Source organism: Anabas testudineus, chromosome 1 (genome assembly GCF_900324465.2).
Source record: "Anabas testudineus chromosome 1, fAnaTes1.2, whole genome shotgun sequence".
NCBI lineage: Eukaryota > Metazoa > Chordata > Actinopteri > Anabantiformes > Anabantidae > Anabas > Anabas testudineus.
Window position 1 is genome coordinate 702999 of NC_046610.1, and position 23959 is coordinate 726957.

At 46.0% G+C, this 23959-nt stretch overlaps 1 protein-coding gene across 1 annotated transcript; it reads right to left on the reverse strand.

Annotated features, from left to right (window-relative positions):
• Window positions 1–7544: 7544 nt before the first annotated feature.
• Window positions 7545–21769, reverse strand: spred2a (sprouty related EVH1 domain containing 2a). The gene is made up of 6 exons (XM_026359362.1): window positions 21433–21769; window positions 14584–14758; window positions 13972–14140; window positions 13087–13151; window positions 8687–8842; window positions 7545–8479 (listed from the first exon to the last, which is right to left on the reverse strand). The coding sequence occupies exons 1-6, from the start codon at window positions 21456–21458 to the stop codon at window positions 7790–7792; spliced, it is 1281 nt and encodes a 426-aa protein (XP_026215147.1). The 5' UTR covers window positions 21459–21769; the 3' UTR covers window positions 7545–7789.
• Window positions 21770–23959: the final 2190 nt, after the last annotated feature.

The following is a 23959-nucleotide window of genomic DNA, read 5'->3' on the forward strand; positions in this document are numbered from 1 at the left end:
CAAAATGGTTCATTACAAGTCATTCAGAATCCAAGTTAAATTGAACTGCAGACGTGTAGTATCAGAAATATGGGCTCAATCCAAGATTCCAAAGTGAATCTCCTGCTCTTACTAAAATAAGAACATCAGGCCCCTTATGAGGTCCAGCCTAAAGCGAGAGGTCGTCCTCCTGATGCACAAATGTATTTAAATTTCCTGGTCTTGGATGATTAGTTATTTAAATGAAACCTCTCTAATTAACAGCACACTGACTATCAGCTCTTACAGTTAAAATCTACAGCTCTCAGCTAAATTTACATCTCATGTAGTTAGACGTTTAATGAGAAAGAAGCGATCACCTTTAAGTGCAGAGTATGTGATCCTTGGAATCAGTCTTTACTCTTTACTTTAAGAGGTGTATGAAGGGAAGGAGCAAAAGGTTTGTTCAACGTCACTAAAGCCTCCAGATCACTGCATACGGTCAGATGCTCCATCATGAAAACCTGCTGGCTCCGACTGTTTGAGATATTTACCTGACAAACAAACAGAGCTATAGCACCCCACCCAACACACACAGCCACACACATTCTGTATAGAGGACCTCTGTTTGTCCACAAGCATTGTGGGAAACGGCCTCTCCCTCCAGCGATCACAGGAAACACTGTCTCCCTTTCTGTTGTCATCCGAGCACAATAACATCCTGCTTTGTGTCCTGTGGCTTTTCCAACGCTCCGGAAACTGTGCACAAACACTGAAGCAGCCCTGGAGACCCACAGGCCAACAGTGACCCAGTCTGCAGCAGTGGGCCGAGATCCAACCAGGACCTGAAACCTCAGTACTGAGATATGAGGTACAGGGGTTTTACTTGGTTGATAAGAACGTGTATTCAAGGACAGAGGAAACGAGAAGAACCCCCAGAACTCGCAGCTCTCCAAACTGGAGTTTCATCAGATGCACATAATGATCCTGTAGGAGAAGAAACCGGTCCAACCATTGATAAAACACCCAGATACCTACAGCAAAGCAGAATTTGCAGTTTAGTGCTAATTGAACTGACTCCTCGGGCGGAATTCAGCAGTTCTTCAACATCTGGAGGACGACGGTCCAATCGGTTACGGGCCGGTTCCTTTATTTTAGCTGTAGACTGAAAACATTTGGGTGTTGGGTGAGACAACAGATCAACATGTCAGCTTTTATCTCGGGTGTTTACAGCCGAATTGAATACACAACTTAGGAGATGGCACCTTTGGTTTGAACCCCCCCCCGTTTTTCATGTGAGCAAAAGTATTGGAACGTGTGACTGACGGTGTGTTTCGTTGCCCAGTTTTGTCCTATTACATTAATTATTCAAATAATAAATAGCACTGAATGTCTGCACTCAGATTCAGATTCAAACTCAATTCAATTCAGTTTCAGTTTTTTTTGTATAGCGCCAATTCACAACAGAAGTTATCTCAAGGCACTTTACAGTGTTTAAGGTTTAAGACCTTACAGAAAATATTTATACAAAAAATTATAGAGAAAACCCAACAATCCCATTAGAGCAAGCTTTAGGCAACAGTGGAGAGGAAAAACTCCCTTTAGAGGAAGAAACCTCCAGCAGAACCAGCTCATAGTGGGCGGCCATCTGCCTCGGCCGGTTGGGGTGGGTGGAAAGAGAAGAGAGAAAAGAACAGCAGGCAATAAAGACAACAACAAGCATCAAGAACTTTGGGCAGATGAACTGGATTCTGGAGATGTACAGCTCCAGGCCGAGGATACCTGCAGAACAGTACAGAGAGAGGGAGACAGAGAGGAGGACACACAACTACAGGAGAGAGAAGACACAAAGTTAATGACATGCAATGGTAGAATTTGAATGGAGAGAGGAGAAAGGAGAGAGAGATATGATCTCTCTTACTAATTCCAGTCAGAACTCTGGCTGCAGCATTTTGGATTAACTGGAGGCTTTTTGAGGAGTTATTGGGACAAACCATTAATAAGGAATTACAATAGTCCAGTCTGGATCAGAGGTGTCTGAACAGAAAAAGGAAAGAAATGGACTGACAAGACAGAAATGAACCTTTAGCACAGTGACGTAAAGGAAACACAGTGGAGGTAACGTCATGGCTTGGGCTGCAGGGCTTCTTCTGGGACCGGCTCATTAATCTTTACTGATGTACATAGCACATGACAGCAGCTAAATGAACTCGGGTCTATTTATCTTTTGATGAATCGAACCCAAATGTTTTCAGTCTACAGCCAACAACTCACTGTTCCAATACTTTTAGAGAGGAATGTCGTCTTTATTTCTTTTGTGTAAAGTGTACTGGTGCTGCTCTAATTCGCCTTCGAGTGTCCCGTTGTTTTACCATCACTCATCAACAGAATCCTGGACTTTGGGATCTGAAGCTTTCCACTGTTTTCAGGCCACATTAATGCTAACGTCAAACAGTTTCCTTCAGGTCTGACAAACAACGTGTCTCTTACTTTTCCCATTTTTAATGAGTCAGGAAGTTGAGTCATGGCAACTGGACTTTGTCCTCCAGCTGTGACTCAACGTCCAGTAAAACCCATGTGCCATTATTTCTAAATAATACGAACACATTTCTGTATAATAAAGTTAAAGAAAGCACAAACTTCAGCTTCCCAATGATCAGACTGTTAAATCAAGTGCTCTCTGTCTAACCTGGTCACTCCTAAGGAGAACCTCAACATCTTCATCTCTGCTACCTCCATCTCAGCCTCTTGTCTCTGTCTCACTGCTACCGTCTCTAACCCATAGAGCAGAGCTGGTCTCACCACTGTCTTGTAGACCTTTCCTTTGAGTCTTGCTGACACTCTTCTGTCACACAACACTCCTGACACTTTCCTCCACCCGCTCCAACCTGCCTGCACTCGCCTCTTCACCTCTTTTCCACACTCCCCATCACACTGAACTGTTGACCCCAAGTACTTAAACTCCTGCACCTTCTTCACCTCCGCCCCCTGTAACCTAACGCTTCTACCCTGATCCCTCTCGTTCAGACACATGTATTCTGTCTTACTACGACTGACCTTCATGCCTCTTCTTTCCAGAGCAAACCTCCACCTCTCCAGCTGTTCCTCTACCTGCTCTCTACTCTCACTGCAAATCACAATGTCATCCGCAAACATCATTGTCCAGGGAGATTCCTGTCTGACCTCATCTGTCAGCCTGTCCATCAACATAGCAAACAAGAAGGGACTCAAAGCTGATCCTTGGTGTAGTCCCACCTCCACCTTGAACTCCTCTGTCTGACCTACAGCACATCTCACCACTGTCATACTTCTCTCATACATGTCCTGGACTACTCTGACGTACTTCTCTGCCACTCCCGACGACCTCATACAGTACCACAGCTCCTCCCTCGGCACCCTGTCATACGCCTTCTCTAAATCTACAAAGACACAATGCAGCTCCTTCTGACCATCTCTGTACTTTTCCATCAACATTCTCAAAGCAAAAATGGCATCAGTGGTGCTCTTACGGGGCATGAAACCATACTGCTGCTCACAAATCTCCACCTTCTTCCTAAGCCTGGCTTCCACTACTCTTTCCCACAGCTTCATTGTGTGGCTCATCAACTTTATTCCTCTGTAGTTGCTGCAGTTCTGCGTGTCACCCTTGTTCTTAAAGATCGGAACCAGAACACTTCTCCTCCATTCCTCAGGCATCTTCTCACTCTCTAGAATCCTATTGAACAAACTGGTTAGAAACTCCACTGCTGCCTCTCCTAAGCACTTCCACACCTCCACAGGTATGTCATCAGGACCAACAGCCTTTCCACTCTTCATCCTTTTCAGAGTCTTCCTAACCTCATCCTTTCCAATCTCTGCTATTTCCTGCTCCACAACATCCACATCTTCCTCCCTTCTTTCCCTGTCATTTTCCTCATTCATCAGATCCTCAAAATACTCCTTCCATCTTTTCTGCACACTCTCCTGGGTTGTTAGCACCTTTCCATCTCTGTCCTTAATCACCCTTACCTGTTGCACATCCTTCCCATCTCTATCTCTCTGTCTGGCTAGCCTGTACAAGTCCTTCTCTCCTTCCTTTGTGTCTAACCTGTCATACAGCTCATCGTAAGCTTTCTGTTTGGCCTTTGCCACCTCCCTCTTCACTCTACGCTGCGCTTCCTTGTACTCCTGTCTACTTTCCTCAGTCCTTTCTACATCCCACTTCCTTCCAGCTAACCTCTTCCTCTGGATGCATTCCTGTACTTCCTCATTCCACCACCAAGTGTCTTTACCTTCTTTCCTCTTTCCAGATGACACACCTAGCACCTTCCTACCTGTTTCCCTGATAACTTCTGCTGTGGTTTCCCAGTCATCTGGAAGCTCATCCTGACCACCCAGAACCTGTCTCAACTTCTGCCTGAATTCCTCACAAGTTTCTTCATTCTTTAGCTTCCACCACTTGGTCTTCTTCTCTGACTTCCCTCTTTTCTTCTTCCTGACCTCCAGAGTCATCTTGCACACCACCATGCGGTGCTGTCTGGCTACACTCTCTCCTACCACCACTTTGCAGTCACTAACCTCTCTCAAATGACCTCGTCTACATAGGATGTAGTCCACCTGCGTACTCCTACCTGCACTTCTGTATGTCACTCTATGTTCCTCTCGCTTCTGGAAGTAAGTGTTGACTACAGCCATTTCCATCCTCTTAGCAAAGTCCACCACCATCTGTCCTTCCAGATTCCTTTCCTTTACACCAAACCTGCCCATCACCTCCTCATCACCTCTGTTGCCCTCACCAACATGCCCATTGAAGTCTGCTCCAACAACAACTCTCTCTCCTCTGGGGATACTCTCTATGACCTCATCAAACTCACTCCAGAATCTCTCCTTCTCTTCTAACTCACAGCCAACCTGTGGAGCATACCCACTGACTACATTCACCATCACCCCTTCAATTTCTAGCTTTAGGCTCATCACCCTGACACTCTTTTCACCTCTAGAACATTGTTCACAAACTCCCCCTTCAGGATCACTCCTAACCCGTTTCTCTTCCTATCAACACCATGGTAGAACAGTTTGTATCCTCCTCCAATACTACGTGCCTTGCTGCCCTTCCACCTCGTCTCCTGCACACACAGAACATCTACCTTCCTTCTCTCCATCATGTCTGCCAGCTCTCTGCCTTTCCCTGTCATCGTACCAACGTTAAGAGTCCCTATTCTCAGATCTATGCTCCTGCCTTTTCCCTTCTCTCTCTGACCACGAACTCTTCTGCCTCCCCTCTTTCTTCGACCAACAGTAGTCAAATTTCCACCGGCACCCTGTAGGTTAACAGCATCGGTGGCGGTCGTTGTTAACCTGGGCCTCGACCGATCCGGTATGAAAGTCTTGTGAATGATTCGCATGGTTATTTTGGCAATTTTTACGCCGGATGCCCTTCCTGACGCAACCCTCTCTATTTATCCGGGCTTGGGACCGGCACAGAAGTCACTGGCTTGCAACCCCTATGGCTAGATTAACATTATCATCTGCACAAAGGAGGATTTATTATTTTATTGTAGGACTGTTGAGTTTGACTGAGTTTGAGTGTTAATAACAATAGAGTATGTTGATAATTATTATATATATAAGTCCTGTTTCATAAAAATATGTGGAGTCAGAGTGTAAGAGAGTTTCTTGTAGGCTCAAGCTGAGCATCAGCAAGAATTTCTAGTTTATGCTTTTATTTTGAAACATTTTTAATAAACCATTTTAATAAACCCCCAAATCCAAAAGTAAAGAAATCTGAGGAAAGAATCAGAGTGTTTCCCGGTGTCTGGTTGTCTTAATGTAACATTTATACCAGTAAATGATCATTTTTGGTGGCCAGCTAATTTTTAACCTGCCTTTCCAACACACACACACACACACTTGAGGCTGTGTTCTCCAGTAACTAGGCTCCAAACAAACCAGTAAAGGCAGACCAGTGTGACCAGTCTGCAAGACAACAGGGAATAATTCAATGAGGTATGAATGTGCAGATACGTTACATGAAAAATACACCACAGTTGACCTGTTGATCATACAGTAACTTTGTTTCTGGAATATTTAGGACTGGGAACCAGAGCAGCTCCCAGACCAGTTGGTGCTTCTGAGCTGCCAACACGATGCAAAACATCCACCTTAAAATCAAGTTCACAATGGTTAAGTGTGTGGTCACGTGAACACTGGAGCAGTAATTATTGACTCGTGCTCATTTTGGTCTTTAAAGTCTCCAAATGCAAAAATCCTGTGTTTTATTTTAAATAATATTCCAGTTTGTCTGACGTTCATAAGCGGGTGCAGATAAAGTTGAACACATTAAGTGAGTACATTCACCAAACACTAAACACAGGTGGGAATTCCTAAAAAGATTTGACATTTGGAAGATATCAACTTCATTAGACTTAATTCGATAAACAATGGACAATAAATATAAATCACTGCAGCTCTGTACTGAATAAAAACTATGTGTGAGGGGAAACTATGAAAACTACTATGAAAACTGCTAATATTCACCCTAAAACTTCCTGTTAGGGTCAAATACATTTGCATCGTGTCAGTCAGAAGCCAGATGGGTCAGGAGTTGTCTCCTTTTTTCGTTTAGCGCTTTGCATCTGTTTTTTATCACCGTTAATGAATTAATGCCACTGCAGACAGCACTCAGGATTTGTGAACGCAACACAGGTTGCACTGGGACTCATTTGGTTTCAAGGTCAATTCATAATTTCTATGATCCGTCCTCACATTCAGACGCCCATTGGTACTATGACTGTGGATACAGACACGCTCCACACATGCTCATTACAAAACAGGATGGCAGCATGTGGACAGTAGCATCCAGAAAAGACGTCTGCTTGTTGTATTTCACTGAACAAGTCAAAGAAACACAAGAGCAACTGTTTCACAAAAATCCAGTCAGTTCAAACCACCGATCTATAAAACGAGTGGCTCATTTCTCTTTATGGCACATGAACCCGAAATTTATCATCAAATTATTAAGTCAGCAGCACAGGTTCCAGCGCAACCTGGGAGATGCGTTCACTTCAAACATTGACGAAAGTGCCAAAGTTGGTGGAGGTGATAAAACACTGATCAATCAGGCGAAAAGACAAATCGTGACCCACACAACATTCACACAACGCTGGAAAATGACATGTTCAAGCCTTTAAAACACCAGTGTAAAAATATAAAGTACCTGTTTATATATGTGTGTGTGTGTGTCCATATAAATAAATAAATAGATACAGATATATATGTGTGCACACACACACATATATATATCTATATCTATCTATATATACTATACAGTATATGTATATACTGAACATACATATACGTGTATATATATATATATATATATATATATATATATATATATATATATATATATATATCTATATCTCTATCCATCCATCCATCCATCCATCCATCTATCTATCTATCTATCTATCTATCTATCTATCTATCTATCTATCTATCTATCCATCCATCCATCCATCCATCCATCGATCGATCGATCGATCGATCGATCGATCGATCGATCGATAGATAGATATATATATAGAGAGAGAGAGATATATGAACACCCACACACACACACACACACACACACACACATACATATATGTATATACAATTTTATTTAGAAATTCATATTTTTTGTTCAGGCTCTGTCGGAGCTGGAAGCCAAACAGAGACAAAGTTCCTCCTTGATGGAGACGAGACAAACGACAGCGACAAAGAAACAACGTCAGTCCCAGCGTCCCCTGTTCTCCTGCCCCCCCTCCACCAAGTCCTTGCTGTCTGTGTGAAGAGGGGGCGCCCCGACGCCTCAGCCCACAGCTTTGTGTTTCCCTCCACAGCAATGGCAGGCCACGCCACAGCGGTAGCATGCCCTGAGGGGGGCGTAGCAGCACATGCAGGGGGCCAGCAGAGACAACCCCACAAGCGCCGTCCAGCGCAGACAGAAGCGCTCGTCGCTGGTGTCACAGGAGCACGGGTCCGTATAGTCGCCCTCCGGGTCTGACATGCAGTGATACAACAGGCTGTCCGCACACCACAGGAAGCTGACCCGCCGGATGCAGGTCTGGATGGGGTCGGGGGCCTCCTGGCAGCGGCCCCTCCCATTGTCCTCTTGGTTGAACATGTCCTGACAGTAAATGCATCGCGATCGCTCACCGTCCTCCTTCTGCCGTTTACCTTTAGGCTGCACAGCTCGTGGCTGCAGCGTCACCACCGCTCTGTGGCCTCCACCCAACGCCATGCAGCCGGGCTTCCCATCGCACCCCCGCACCCCATCGCAACTCAGCGGGTACGGGTAGGTGTAGTTGTGTTTGGAGCCTTCGTTCTTGCTGAAGTGCACGTAGGTTTCAGGGTTGGCAGGCTGCGCGATTTTGTCCTGTGTGGAGTTGGCGTGCCGGTAGTCCTCGTAGCCGGTGAGCCAGGTCCGCTCCCGGGGGTTGATGCGGACAACCTCCTCCTCCACCTGGAAGCTGACGTGACGAGGGAACATGTGCACTGCCTGCAGGGACACAGAAAGACGCAGTTCACGAGTTAGTCCTCCAGCTGCTGACAGACTATTTTAGGGAACTTACATTTCTGCACCTCAGGTTTTATTAATGACGACTTGAAAAGTCCTGTTACTTTAAAAAAATCTTCCTTTAACATCTACTTCTCAAGAAAAGTGTAAAGCTGATGTGATGCAATTCAAATAACCAACTTTGCTCACCTGGTCCAGGAAGTAGTTGTCAGAGGGCCGGTGCTGCTCATAAAAATGTCCCAGGATGCAGTGGTGCCGACGGGGGTCGCAGAAGCCGGGTGCGGCCAGTGTCTGCATTGCTGGCTCTCTCTTCTGGGACGAGTTGGACGAGCTGTCAGTGGCGGTCTGCGGGGACAGAAGACAGGTGGACACTCGTAAACCTGCCCCGAGGTTAAAGGATCATTCTGTGCTAAAATGTCAGCAACTGAGAAAGAATCTGTAGATTGAAGTGAAAACCTGCAAACATGCTGCAGAGCTACATTCACTCCTCCACATGCAGCTGCACAGGTGAGTCATGGTGAAGCAGCTGGTGACCAGGTACAGGTGACTCATTACAACTTTAAACTGTGATCATGAACAATCAACAGTAATCAAATTAAGATGTTTTTGAAATATATCTGCTGCAATGTCATCGAACACATCATATCCAAAACCTTTCACGAGCTTCGGAAAACTTATTTCTAATTCCACCTTCACATGTCTGACTGAACTAGTGTCCAAACCTTTAATTTAGAGCAGGGCCTGCTGATTCTGGGTTCCACTTTGAACTTACCTGAGCTTCACCTCAGTTTGTTCTGACCAGACGTCTGTTTGCAGTTAGAGGAGCGAGGGAAAAATAAAAGAGCTCAGGAACCACAGCAGCGCGACAGAGATGCCTCTGAAGTCTTTGTGTTTTTATTGGGTCTGTGTTAAATAAGTCCCAGCCCGTCCTCGCCGCCCGTGGCCCCGACAGTGCAGTTGTCCTCATCCTCCGAGCCGCAACTTTCATGTGGTGCTGTGAGTTTACTGAGCTCATCTGGATCACACAAGAAGAAAACTGAAGTTTCTGCACAACCTCCGCACAGCATCACAGAAGTAATCCACAGCTGTCTCACATTCTGCAGACTCCTCAAAGCCCGCGATGCTGCCTTCAGGTCAGGCGACAGAGCTCTGTACAGAGCTGCTTGAGCAGACCTGAAAAAAGGAATTAATAAAGCCAAAACGGACTATAAGAGGAGATTGGAGTCCCATCTGTCCAGCAACAACACAAGGGTGGTGTGGTAGGGCATTCATGCCATCACAACAGAGGCTGTAAGGGATCAACAGAGGACCTGGATGTGTCGCACGCAGAGGAGCTGAATAGCTTCTTTGCCCGCTTTGAAACAGAGCATCAGCACACATCTGCCCCAGCCCTACTACCGCTCCCACCTCCATCTGGTTCCGGCACCACTCCACTCACTGTAACAGAGCAAGATGTCAGACGGGTGCTCCTAGCAGTGAACCCCAGGAGGGCTGCTGGCCCAGATGGTGTACCTGGCATGGTGCTAAGGACATGTGCCCCCCAGCTCGCCTCCATCTTCACCACAATTTTCAACTGCTCTTTAGCACAGGCAGTCATCCCATCCTGTCTAAAATCTGCAACAATCATTCTGGTACCGAAGAAGTCTCCTGTCACCAGCCTGACCTGTGGCTCTCACTCCGGTAATCATGAAGTGATTTGAGAGGCTGGTTCTCAGACACATTAAAGGCTGCCTTCCACCAGACTTCGACCCACACCAGTTCGCATATCGCACCAACAGATCCACAGAGGACGCCATCGCCCTAGCCCTCCACGCTGTGCTAGGACACCTGGAGGAGCAGCAGAGTTATGCTCGGATGCTCTTCGTGGACTTTAGCTCAGCCTTCAATACAATCATTCCTGACATACTCATCAGGAAACTGGACATTCTTGGCTTCCCCCCACTTACATGTGCCTGGTTAAAAGACTTCCTAACAAACCGGTCCCAGACTGTGAGACTTGGCCCCCACCTGTCCTTCACCCATTGCATTGGCTCCCCACAGGGCTGCGTGCTGAGCCCCTTCCTGTATTGTCTCTACACCCATGACTGTAGTCCGTCCCACGACAGAAACCTCATAGTGAAGTTTGTTGATGACACCACAGTGGTCGGACTCATTTCGGGGGGTGATGAAGCAGCATACAGAGAAGAGGTCCTGAAGCTGGAAACTTAGTGTTCAGAGAATAACCTAGCCCTGAACACCAAGAAAATAAACGAGGTCATTGTCGACTTCAGGAGGCACAGCGCTGAGCTAGCCCCTCTCTACATCAGTGGCGTTAGCGTGGAGAGGGTCCATACTTTCTGGTTTCTCGGGGTCCTCATCTCTGATGACATCTCATGGACAGAGAGCATCACAGCGGTCATCAAGAAGGCCCAACAGAGACTCTACTTCCTGAGAGTCCTCAGGAAGTACAACCTGGCTCCCAGCCTGCTGTTGACCTTCTACCGCGCGTCCATCGAGAGCCTGCTGACTTACTGCATCACTGTATGATACGGGAGTTGCACTATAGCAGACAGAGGGAGGCTTTAGAGCAGGGGTGTCCAATCCCGGTCCTCGAGGGCCACTATCCTGCTAGTTTTCTTACCATCTCTGTCCTACACACTGCTGATTACCTGGATCAGGTGTGTTCAGCCAATCAGAAGCTAGAGCTGCAGGGCTGGTTGCAAAACAAGCAGGACAATGGCCCTTGAGGACCAGGATTGGGCACCCCTGCTTTAGAGAGTAGATAAATCAGATCATAGGCTGCCCTCTCCCCTTCCTGTCGGACATTTACACCTCCCGCTGCCTCAGCAGAGCGGAGAACATCATTAAAGACAGTTCCCATCCAGCTTCTGGTCTGTTCAACCTGTCACCCTCACGAAGGCGCTACAGGTGCCACAGAACGAGGACAAACAGACTCAAGAACAGCTTTTTCCCAAAAGCCATAAATTCACATATGCACTGACTACCTACTGAACCATCCGAACTACTGAATGTTAAAAAAAGGAAAATAAAAATCCTCCTTGTATACTTTACAATCGCTGTGCAATTTTCCACCTGCATATGTAGATATGATTGTATCCTGTTTTTTGTGTACACCACCTCATTTGACTTGCACTATTATACAATTCATCACTTCTGCTGCTACTGTTATTATTGTTATTTATGTTAAATTTATGCATGTTTGCACCAACAGTGAGATGCTTTTAATCTCAGCGTACATGTATAAAATGTAAATTGTATATGTGCACAGTGACAATAAAAAGGCATTCTACTCATTCTATTCTATTTCTGGTCTGCTGGACTCCTGCTTTGCTCCTGTTTGACTTTTTTTGAATTCTGCTGAAGCTGATCTAAAGCTGCATCTATTGCTGTTCTTCTGATTTAAAGACAAATACTCCTTTAACTGTAAAGATCATTTTCTGTAGGTGCTGTCAAAGCTGGCCAACATAACAGATCTGTAGAGACCTGTAGGTCCCGGGTTCAAATCCCGGACGAGCCCGTTCCCAACTCTTCATCATTCGGTTTATGTCTTTAATCCAACGTCCAACTGCTTCCGACACCCTGCACCTACATAGTATCATGTCTTTTCTTAGCCAAACAAATGGTCTCCAGTGGAAATGAGACCTGGAGCCAAAGGTTCTTTTGCCAAAAGTGCTGCTGGAGGCAGCTGGCAGCTTGATTCTTTATCTAAAAGACCTCCTCCAGCAAAGTCTCATATGTTAAGAAACTTAAGGTGGCTCAGTGGGTAGAGCATGGCTGTTCAAACCCCGTCTCTGTCACCAATTGTGTCCTTGAGCTCTGTGTTGTCTTTAACACCTTTTGAGTATTTTGTTGATAATAGTTCTTCCGATCGTGTGTCCACAGACTTCCCTGAGTTTAAAAAAAAAAATCAGTCGGACATCTCATCCAAGACCAAAATAGACTTGGCACATGTACATTTAGTTTGATACCAGTGATTACCTTGACAGACTGAGCAGAGCATGGTGGAGCGTAGCAGAGCAGGGAGAGGGAGGTCTAGGAGCAGAGTGGATTGATTTCGAGTATCACACATAATGTAACTTTGAGCAAAAAATACTTTGAGTCTCTGTATTTACCAAACACAGTTTCTGTCCTTGAGTTCTTGAAGGGAGGAAGTCTTGCATCACAACATTTAGGGTTTTGTTTACTCTCATCGTCATTGTCCTCTGAGCCCCCCAGCGCCTCTGAGTCGCACTGTTTCTAAGATGATTTCCTGAACACACCCATCTTCTTCCACATCCTCAGGGAGCCAGACTTCAGGCCTGCAGAGAGCCTGAATGACACCAGTTCAGTAAACAGGCACCTCAGTGACAGATTACCGACGACAACCTTTTCTTTGACGATGGAAAAACTCCTCCGACGATGGAAACAGGAAGGAGGTGAAGGAGACGTAAGAGATGCTTTCCTCGCACCTCAAGGACACAGAGTGTTTTATGCTCAGAAAAACTGAAGGTATATTTACTTTGAATGCTACATAAAACAAACTGAGACCCATCAAAACTGATTAGTTTGAATGAATAATGGAGAAGTTAAGATTAGATGCAGTTTCTCACCGTGAAGACATCATCATCTCCGAGCTCTGCTTCATTCTGCAGCGTTGATGAAGATGTGGTCGAGCCTGGAGGACAGAGAGGAAGATCAGTTCATCTCACCCGCTGATGTTACCGCAGACTCAGTTTAAGAAGTGTGAAAGGAGAGTTTCAGGTGCTCGCTGTCATTCCTCCTGTTCACATTAAGTGATCGCCTCTTCATGCACAACTTTCAGTGTCATGGGCAACAAAAGCTGATCCGTTGTACGACTGGAACCATGGACAGCAACAGCTCCACAAAATGCATAGAAGAATAAATATTATTAAATGGAAAATGTAAAACTAACAGGACTGAATCAGAAAACTAAAACACCAACATTACAACTGCTGGAAATTTGAAATATGCTGTTTTATCTCAAATGTGTCCGTTTGGAGCAGAGCCCTAAATTCTACCACACCAACTATCCTCAGCTGTTGTTACTGTGGATAATGAGCCAATCAGAGTAGTAGCAAACTGAAAACACCTGAACAGAATTCATGTGAATCTCAGTGTGACGCAGCCTGCAGACTCTGGTTTTTGAGTTAACCTAGGTTCCTGCTCCTTCAGCTTTTTACTAAAGATATTTATAGCATCTTTCGTGCTGATTGTTGGACCTGGAGAGTTTTTGTCCATCTGAGAATGAAAAGATTGAAGAGTCTTACTGTAGGAGCCCTGTACGTTCAGCAGCAGCTGTAGTAATAACCTTGTGACAGCTGCTCTACAAAGACTCTCCAACACGTTTTGCTTGATCAGTTTGTCAGAAAGTGATATTTTTACTCATGATGGTTCTTTTGAGCACTTCTTTCTGAACTCAGTCACCAGAACTGTGGAGACATTTCGGGTTTCCTAGTCATAACCCCTGTGTCTACCTTCTGTCAGGTCCTCCAGGGCCTTCCTCACCCCACGGTCAAAAGCTCGGGCATCGGCCGGACTCTGGAAGGTCAGCCCACACTTTTTGTTGTCCACCTTCCAGTGGTGGAATGTCGGAGTGGCCTTCGTGTAGACTAGGTCCTTCTTTAAGAAACACTCCAAAATCACCTGGAGAAAAATAAATCAGACAACATCAGTGAAAAGCGGATACAGAAGATTTACTGGTAGACAGTGAAAATGAACACGTTTCAGTTGGTTGTTTTGAGTTGTGGCATTTGAAACACAAATGACCTGCACTTTATGACCTGAAGGCCTCACAGTATAGATAACCTACACTCTGTACTGTCCCTTAATGCAGCGCACCAGAGCAGCTGCTGACAAACTCAGACTATACATCAGACACAACTTTAGCGTCTTAATGTAAAGTCTAAGTGACAGATCCTCCAGTTTAATGCAGAAGACTCCACTGCGAGAGGAGACGTGCACGACAGGGTGGCAGTGGGTTCGGTGGGGTCTTGTCTCTGTTCCAGTTTCACAAACTGTTACACACCTACTGAAAGAGGAAATCTGAAGCCTGTATTGTAATTATTGTCACGTGTTGCTGGACTGGCCTGTTTGTCTTTGAGACGTTCCCCGTGGATCAGAAAAGTGTTGCGTCCCAGCAATTCGGCCGGCAGCAGCCTGCACACGCCAACTCTGCTCAGGCAGCCATCCTGAGCCAACCAGCCGCCGCTAGAATCGTCTCTGGTCATCACCACTGCTTTGACGCGCACAATGTAGCTGTCACTGCAACAGACCAGACAGACAAACAGATCATCAGTCGACACGGTGACCAGGAGGAGGAAGAACCTCCTATTAGACTTTACAAACCAGGGCGACTCAGCTGTCTTTAAGTTATGATACGCTTCAGACTGTCATGATTCCTGCCTCATTGCTGCCTGTTTTTCTTCCATGCCCTTATTTTGACAACTTCCTGTTTCCTCCTCCCAGTCTGATTGCCTTCACTCACCTAATTGACTGCACCTGGTTTCCCCCACACTATAAATACCGGCCTGCTCACCTTTCTCCCCTGCCAGATAGTCTGTTCTCTACTCCCAGACACTATCCAGCATTTCTTTGGACTGACTTATTTTGGATTTTTCAGACTCTACCTGCTCTGGACCCTGTCTCTTGCCTGACCCCCTGGTGCTGTGAGTTCTGTTTATTCCCCGTCATTCCACCTGCTCACGGTACCAGACCTGTACAAGTATCTGCCTGATTCCCCTTCTCTGACCTGTACCCCTTCTACCCTGGATTCCCCCTCACTGGACCAGCCTGACCTGACCCTGCTTCCCGTTTACCCCTCTGGTTCAGTGAGTTTCCCCTCTGATCTGTTTTCTCCCTCGTTCCCTTCCCTGTTCTTTTTCTGTTGTGGACCTCCCTGTGTTTTGACCTGGACTTATCTCAGAACTGCCTAACCGTGTATGATTCGGATTACCCTCGACCTCTGAGTTTAGCCCTGTGGATTATTGTTTGGACTGCCTGTGTTCATAACCCCAGCCTGTATTCCCACACTGGGTTTAGACATTGAGTTGCATTACATTGGATTGGACTGTATTCTCATGGTGCTCCTGTGGTACTCTGGTTACACTCCTGGAGTATCTCCGTTGTGATCTCTGTTGGTCGACCATCTTGGTTGTGACATCACTTCCTGTTTCCAACCAGAGCACCATACCCACCCTACGTCATCTCCTCCCATCTAGTGACTGTTGCAGTCATTGATTTACTGTTGTTCTGTCTCTGGCCATGGAGTCCTTCCTCCAGCTCGTGACCAACGGTCGAGACCAACGGTATTAAAAATACAGCAGCAGTACACCCTCAATTCTGAAGCTCTTTCTATTTTGTTAAGATGTGACGAAAAGTCCAACGTAGAATCGATGTGTAATGACCCGTAACAAATACCATACCACTAAACCAGGACCCCAAAAAGAGATTCCAGTACCACAGCTGAAGACTTTTTCTACCTGTAGCTGTGTTTCAACAAGTAACTAAAAACAAGGCATCAGGAATGGGACTGGGTCTTAATTCAATGCCACCCCATGAAGGGGTCTCACAATTTAGCTCCTGGAAGCTAAAGGAGAATTGTGAAAACAAAAATAAACTTAAAGAAGTTAACCTGGAAGCTGCTGCATTCTCCCTGCTAGTGCCCTGTCTGCTCCTTGTTATTGACTGTTATCATCTTCTCTCTCTACTGTCCACTCACCCTGAACCTGGTTCTGGTCCAGGTTTCTTCCTCTAAAGGGAGTATTTCCTCTCCACTGTCTCCTGGTGCTGCTCAGTGGGGTTGTTGGTTTCTCTCTTTGAATTTATAATGTTCTGACCTTATTTTGTAAAGGGCCTTGAGATAGTTGATTGATTGTTGGGTTTGTGTTTCTGCTTTTGTGGTACATAAATAGACTTTAAGTTAAACATTAAATTGAATTCAGTCACCATCACTGTTAGTCGTACTGATGCCTCATGCAGCCATGTGGACTCATCCTTCTTCTCACTGGAGTGATTCAACGCTCTTTTTCCCCGAGTGCCTCTGAACACATCATTATTCACCTGTGATCCTACATACTGAGATATTTTGGTTTTCCTATAGCTGTGGAGCCTCTTATTGACTTAATGCATTCCCTGCCCCCACCCTAACCCCCGCCCTCACAGCTGACTAACCCAAACCCTTACTCAGTTTGTACACACACGTACAAACTGACATGAATCATGAAACACATCAACGACATCGAGGTAAAACACAAACGGAAGAAAAAATCAAGGTTGGGATGATAAATCCGAAGCAGCTCCGTCTTTCCTTTCCTGCATCGTTTCCATGGTCACAGCAACACAACAATCTCTGTTGACGACACGTTGTTGAGCTGTGCTGCTGCACAACGGCACATCCTAACGGGCCGGGGAGAGGCGGGAAACGCTGCCTGCCTCGTCACACACACACCATCTGTTTGACAGGCAGGCTGAATCACACGGTGGAGGAAGCAGTGTGTGTGTGTGTGTGTGTGTGTGTGTGTGTGTGTGTGTGTGTGTGTGTGTGTGTAGCATGAGTCATCACTGCATTTGCCAGCAGCATGCTCCAACACATCTGTAGTTCTATCTTAGTGAGGACACTCATTGATATAATCGAGCCCCTTACCCTGATCCTAAGCATCAAAACTGAATGTTTACCTCTAACCTATGATTCTAACCTGAACCCAACAGCTGACCCTCAAACAGCCCTGAAGCATCAGCTGTGAAGTTGAGTTATGATTTGTCCACAGAAAGTCTGATCTATTACTTAGAGTAACTTCACTGTAGCCGCCTGTTTAAAGCTGGATTAAGGTCGTCCTCAACCAATCACATCATCAAGTGGCTTCATATGGTTGAGAGTAAAAATGCTGATGCTGTGTGTTCCCACTGTGACAGATTTTAATGCTGTTTGACTAACGTACAGTCACTGTCACTGCAGACTACGCAGCATGTTGAGGTGTTAACCAAAGTGCATCAGACCTTCGTAGTTCATCATCGATTCACATTTGAAAAAGATATGAACACAACTGTACCTCTACCAGGTCAACATGCTTCACCACATTCAGCACTTTCTTCAGTCTCAGGCCCACTGGTTGATAAAACCAACGTGCACTGTGTTCATTTTTGCCTTTCCCCTGTTTTATTATCAGGTAGTTCTCAGGGTTGGGACCCTACAAAGGGTCAGAGAATAAATCTACAGGGTCATCAGACGATTCCTGGAGTAAAAGAATAAAATGTGGTGCTGCACACATGTATTTAAATGAAACCATCTGAGAAGAGGGGAAGTCCCTCTTTAGTGGAACTGCTAACATGTCAGGGTCATGGGAGGTCATGGGGCTCGAGCCTGTGGATGAAGTGAGTGTTAAAAAGTAAAGCAGCGCTGAGAAATGCAAGGCATAGTGCAAGATCCTCAAACGTGTACTTCTGTATAGTACCTATAGTACAGTACCAGAACCTTCCCCTGCTGTTGAAGGACTTGGGTCTGAGCCAAACTCAGGCAAATGATCGAGTATTCAGTTTTACAACTTCCTGTTTCCTCATTCGTAACATTTTCTTTTCCACAAACTCAACCAGTCATCAAGCTGCTTGAAGTGACTCGAATCAATTGATGAAAAACCAAATCCGATTTTCTCTGATCAGCTCTGACTCACTTAGACTTCATATTCAACCACTGTAGGAACGATCAGAGAGGACTAAATGTCTGACCCCAACCTTTAGTCTAAACCTAACCCTATTCTAATCTGAAGCCTCAGCTGTGGTTTCTGGAGGTCAGGATCTGCAGCAGATGGTGTTTGGATTGGCCTCTTCCAAACTTCTCTCCCGCCCATCACACTGCTTTCTTCCACAACTTCACCTAAACAGCAGCAGCAGCGTCGGCCTTACTGACCTTAAGCTTAAAGGTTTTCGTAACCACATGTGAAAAACATGAGCTGTGGTCAAGTCCATCTACAAGCCTGCTGCACCGCCGAGTCGACCCTAAAGAGGTCCATCGCCCACTAGTTGGGTCGTGTTGTTGGCTGGACGCTGATCATCACTGCAGAACTCTTTATCTGCTGCCGTTTATCTTTCTCATCTTGTGTTCTGATCTTACATATATACTTTTGTGAAGTCACGAGTGTTTTTCAGTGTTCAGTCTGAACAAACTGCTTCATTCTAAAGAGTTTTTCTAAAATGCTGCATTAGTTGACATCAACTACTGGGGAAATCCTTGTCCGACCGTCCAAGTACCCACTAAGTATGTCAATTCTAAACATATTTAGTGAAAATGACAATGAAATGTAGATCTGATGATGCTGCCAAGCGTTTTACCTGCTGTCACGTTTTATTCAAGTTTCAAACTATGGGAAAAAAACATTTGGCAACTGTAAAGATTTATTTACTTATGTATTTCTATATGGATCTGACGGGGCTGTTGCCTTGTTGGCCTCTCTGTAACATTATGTTACAGGAAATGAAGAGTAACTGAGAAGCAGCTTCTCAAAGTGTTCAAGGTTCTTTACCGTCGATGGAAAAATGATCAACAAACATAAAACTGTTGGACCCGTGAAAACCTACAAACACTGGAAACACCTTAATTTGAAATGCAGCTGGTGAAGTCAAACACATTTTAAGGCAGCTCGACATGAAGACTTCACTTTTTCTGTCTCATCAAACTGTCAACGTGTAAAAAGTGAAACTACTAAAATGTTTTATTATTTCTATTAAATATTTTCCATAAACCTACATTCGCTGTCACGTCAGCTTAACCCCACATGTACGAGCACCAGCCGCTCAGATGGAGGTTGGTGCTGATATAAAATCAATGCTGTCCTGTGAGGGTGGGGCTGGAATATCAGGGACACTGCTGCCTGCTGACCTTTCCTCAATGTCATTTTCAAACCCCCCCTCCCTCCCCCTGGCATTATCGACAGCTCTCTGTCGGCTGGTTCAGGGGCATCGGTTTGCCTGATCAATAGAAAACACCCCCACAGGAACACCATCACTGTCCCAAATCAAAAGCTACTGACCAGTCGCAGATTTGGGAAAGTGACCCTACCCAGAGCCGCCGCCGCTTCACGGTACCGAAACTTCAAGGACTAGATGCGTCCAACATGTCTGTGCACATACATCACAAAAACACTAATGGCCGACTTTAATGCCAGACCAGCGGGCCTCGACTTGTGCTGTGTGTCAACCATTTCAGTAAAACACCAACACACACCTGCCAGCCAATCAGATACACACACAGGTGGGTCGGGCACACGATTGTATGGCTTTAGACCAATCACATATCAGGAAGGCGGGGGGTACACCTGGTACCAAATGTGATACCAAGGTGAATAAAATCAGCTCCACCTCCACCAGCTGATGTACTTTCACTAAGTGAGTATTTCTGCACTGACCCAGGACTCAGACAGGTGATTCTTAACCGGCACAGTCAGACCAGCTGTTTGCGGACATTGTCAGGAGTAAGTCAACCTGTAAAACTTTCAGCAACTCATTTGAACTTTGGGAAAAAAATAAAGTGGGAGTTACCTCCTCTCCGTGCCGCCTGGTGCCGTTTGGACAAACATTTGATGAGTTGGACCTATTATCTGGCTGCACACAGTCCTATGAGTCATGTGTTTACCTGCAGGGGTGTGCACGGCATGAGGCAGACAAAAGAAAAGGTGCTCTGCTTCTTCGGGTTACCTGCTGCCTACGCGCTCCGCCCAGAACAAAGGATCTGATTGGCTGAAGCTTTGGCATCAGGAACTGAGGGTTTAACACAGTCAGGTCACAAATAACTCAATGGAGAGTCCGGGGGGGGGGCCCTCTTCTATTTTATGTCCTCACTGAAGTGACGTCCAGCTGCTTCTAGTTCTCCTCGGAAGCAGTAGTGGCCACAGTATTCTACTGGTAGGATAGTAGTAGTAGTAGTGGTAGTAGTAGTTGTAAAAATTATTGTTCTGGCAGTATTAGTGGTGGTTGTAGTAGTAAAGTGGTGGAGCAGACGTAGGACTTACAGTAGTGGCACCAATTCACTGCACTAGTAATATAAGTATTAGTAGAGGTAGTCGTGCTAGTAGCAGTAATGAGGCACCATCAGTAGCTGCAGGTACAATGGTGGGAGTGGTACTACTATTACTGTAGCAGTACTATTTAAGAAAAAGTACCGTAAGTACACTGATGTTTTCATGTACCTGTACTTTAACCGGTAACGCTGTAGTATAATTAAAGTAGCCAACTGTACATGAAGTAAATTAGCAGCCCCTCGTTTACCTGTGTACAGGTGTAGTACAGGTGGCGGTTGGTTAGTGTAGTGGTAACATCACCGCCTCCCATGTGGGAGACTGGGGTTCAAATCCCAGCTATGGCTACCTCCAGTAGGGGTCCTTAGGCAAGACCTCCTCACGCTGCCCTGCCTACCCTTGTAACTTGTAATGACTTGTAAGTCGCTTTGGATAAAAGCGTCTGCTAAATGACTGTATGTAATGTAATGTAATGTAATGTAGTACAGGTGACCTGCAGCCACAGCGAAGCACCACCGGCACCTCTAAACTAGTTCCTGCAGGTCTCTGAGACCTGTTGCAGACTTTGGACCTGTGCACATGTGCAGCCTCCTCTTCTGGAGGGGCTCGGACAGGAAAGGGTCGGGAGCCACAGCTTGACCCCCGTGGCGGAACATGTTGCCCTTTTTGGTGAAGGACATTCGTGTCTCCTCCAGTCCATCAGGATGCAGACAGCACCCCATCCTCCTCTGACATGCATTTCTCCAGCCCAGCTACCCCCCCCCCCCTAGGAGGATGAGGAGCCCCCCCCACCCCTGAGTCCATAACAACCAACCAGAACCGACCCGCGTCCAGTGATGAGCGCTCAGACCTCGGTCACGATAAGACGGACCCTCGTGCTGAGGTGTGTTGTTGGGGGGTGGGGGTGGGGGTGGGGTGGGGGGTACTCACTCGTCTGGGCGCGTGTCCTCGCTCATGTTTCGCCGTTTCACCTCCGGTAATAACGAGCCCCCGCCGCGGCTGCACGCTGCGGTGTCTTCATGTCTCCCCGCCGCGCGGCGGCTCCGGTTCCGTCCGGCTCCGCTCGGTTCTTTAATCCCGCTGAATGTTCTGGACCCCCGGTTCCTCGTTCCTCCTCCTCTTCCTCCTCCTCCTCTTCCTCTTCGTCTTCTCAGCGCATCCCTCAGAGGCTCATCCGCCTCCTCCTCCACCTCCTCCTGCGCCTCCTACGCTGCTTCCTCCTCCTCCACCTCCTCCCCCGCCGGGCAGGGCTGGAATGCGGTGACCGAAAATGGTGCGCTGGTGTCGGTGAGGATGGCCCCGGACGAGCCCCATCTCCCCCCTACTCCATGTTGGACTGAGAGCTCGCAGGCAGAGGGGGGAGGGGGAGGGTGACGTCAGACCCGAAGGACTGCAGTCACGTGCTCTATTATTATTATTATTAATAATAATAATTTTACTAAGTATCGTGTAAATAAATACAAATAAGGTGATATTACATATAACTAGTAGTAGTAGTAAAACACTAGTACTAAGAGTAGTGGCACTGATAGTACAGTAGTAGTAGTAGTAGTAATAATACTGTAGTTAGAAGTTGCAGTGGTGCAAGTAGTATAAGTAGTATTTGTTATTGTTGTAGGTGTAGTAGTAGTAGTAGTAGTAGTAGTAGTGCAGTGGCAGCTGTGATAGTAGGAGTAGTATTAGCAGTAGTCAGTTGCAGTAGTATGTGATGAAATAGAAATACATTCATTCAGGTACTGTCTATAAATATGACATGCTGGTACAGATTAAAGTACTTTATACTCTGAATACTCTGATGCTTGAATACTCTGATAGTTCACTCAGTACAGACCCTTCAAAATAAGAGTCCCAGTTTTCAGCTGAGTTTTACCGACACCTGGCGGTTTATGAAAATCAGGATTGGGTTCAGCGATGTTTCTGCAGCATCAGGTGGTCGGTGTCAAGCCTGCAGCCTCCAGCAGGTTGTTCAGCACCTGCTGTGAGGACGACGACGTCATGGAGCTCAGTATCACACGTATTTAGACATATCTTACTAAAAGTACTGTGTGGTCTCCACCAGACCTTCAGGTGGTCAGCATTTGATTTGTTTTCCAGTCAAGTATCTGAACCACTGCACAAGTTGAAGTTGTTGTCAGAATCATCTAGACACATTTAACACGTTAATCCACTGTGGTTCAGCCAGTAATGACTTAAATCTTCCCGTTAACAGCCACTGGGTCAGTTTACAGGTAACAAGTCGTGACAGTGAAACTTTTACATTGACTGGTAAAAGAAAAAGTCCATTTAGATATTTCCCATTTGAACAGTTTTTCTCCACCCTGGAACATCTGGTGCTGGAGAGTTCTGAGGTTTGACCTTCTTTACAGAACCCACTCGACTTGTTGTGAGTTCACACCTTTCTGTATTTGAGAACCATCTGCTCCATTGTAGTAGAACTTTTAATAGTAATAATATTTAATAGTGTGTGGACTGGCTGCCCCCCCTTGAGGCATCAGTGATCAAACCAACCAATAACTGGGTTCCCAGACCACTGCTGACTGTCCTACCAATTTGCAGTAGTAGCAGTGGCACTAGTTACAGTGGCAGTAATGGCCGTACTGCTAGTGTAGTAGTATTTGCTGAAGCAATAGTCGTTGTCCTTGTGCGGACAGTAGAAGTAGAAGCAGAAGTACTCGTTGTAGTGATGCAGTGAAACTGTCAGATGCTGCCACCTGCTGATCTGGTTGAACAGTCACACTTGGTGACAGCAGCCAGCCTTTATCTTCTTATCTTTGTCTTCTCTGCAGCAGGTGTCCTGGTCTATTTGATCAAATGAATTCAACTAAATCAAATTAGGTTTTAAATCAAGCTCAAAACAAACAAACTGTACATTATATAAATAGTTAAAGTAAAACAGACTAATGGGATTTTAATGTGTGACTTATTATCATACACAGATATAATTTAACCCTGACAGACTTGAGGTAAATATGCACCTGTTCTTTTGACAATGGGGCGGAGCCTCTTTGTCCACTTGTGATTGGATAATTGACAAGGCGCCTCCATCTTGAGGCCCATATAAGGTCAGTGTCCTGCTGCTCTGTAAAAGCTGCTGCTGAAGCGTTGGAGTGTGTGATGTTCACAGGAGAGTCAGACATTAAAGTCTGAGATGTAAAAGTAAGAAGTCAAAGTAGCTGCTGTTGGTTTTTATTTACTTCATGTTTAAAGTGTTTTCAGTTCAAGGTCAGGACCAGGATCAGGATCAGGACCAGGACCAGGATCAGGATCAGGATCAGGACCAGGATCAGGACCAGGATCAGGATCAGGACCAGGACCAGGACCAGGACCAGGATCAGGACCAGGACCAGGACCAGGATCAGGACCAGGACCAGGATCAGGATCAGGACCAGGACCAGGACCAGGACCAGGACCAGGACCAGGACCAGGACCAGGACCAGGACCAGGATCAGGACCAGGA

Bases quoted from the DNA above. Each gene is read 5' to 3' on its own strand.
- spred2a (XM_026359362.1), bottom strand. From the start codon at position 21,458: ATGAGCGAGGACACGCGCCCAGACGA. The intron at 14,759-21,432 runs GTGAGTACCCCC...GGTCTGTTGCAG, and splicing joins GAGGACACGCGCCCAGACGA to TGACAGCTACATTGTGCGCG. The intron at 14,141-14,583 runs GCCAGTCCAGCA...ATTTTTCTCCAG, and splicing joins AACGTCTCAAAGACAAACAG to GTGATTTTGGAGTGTTTCTT.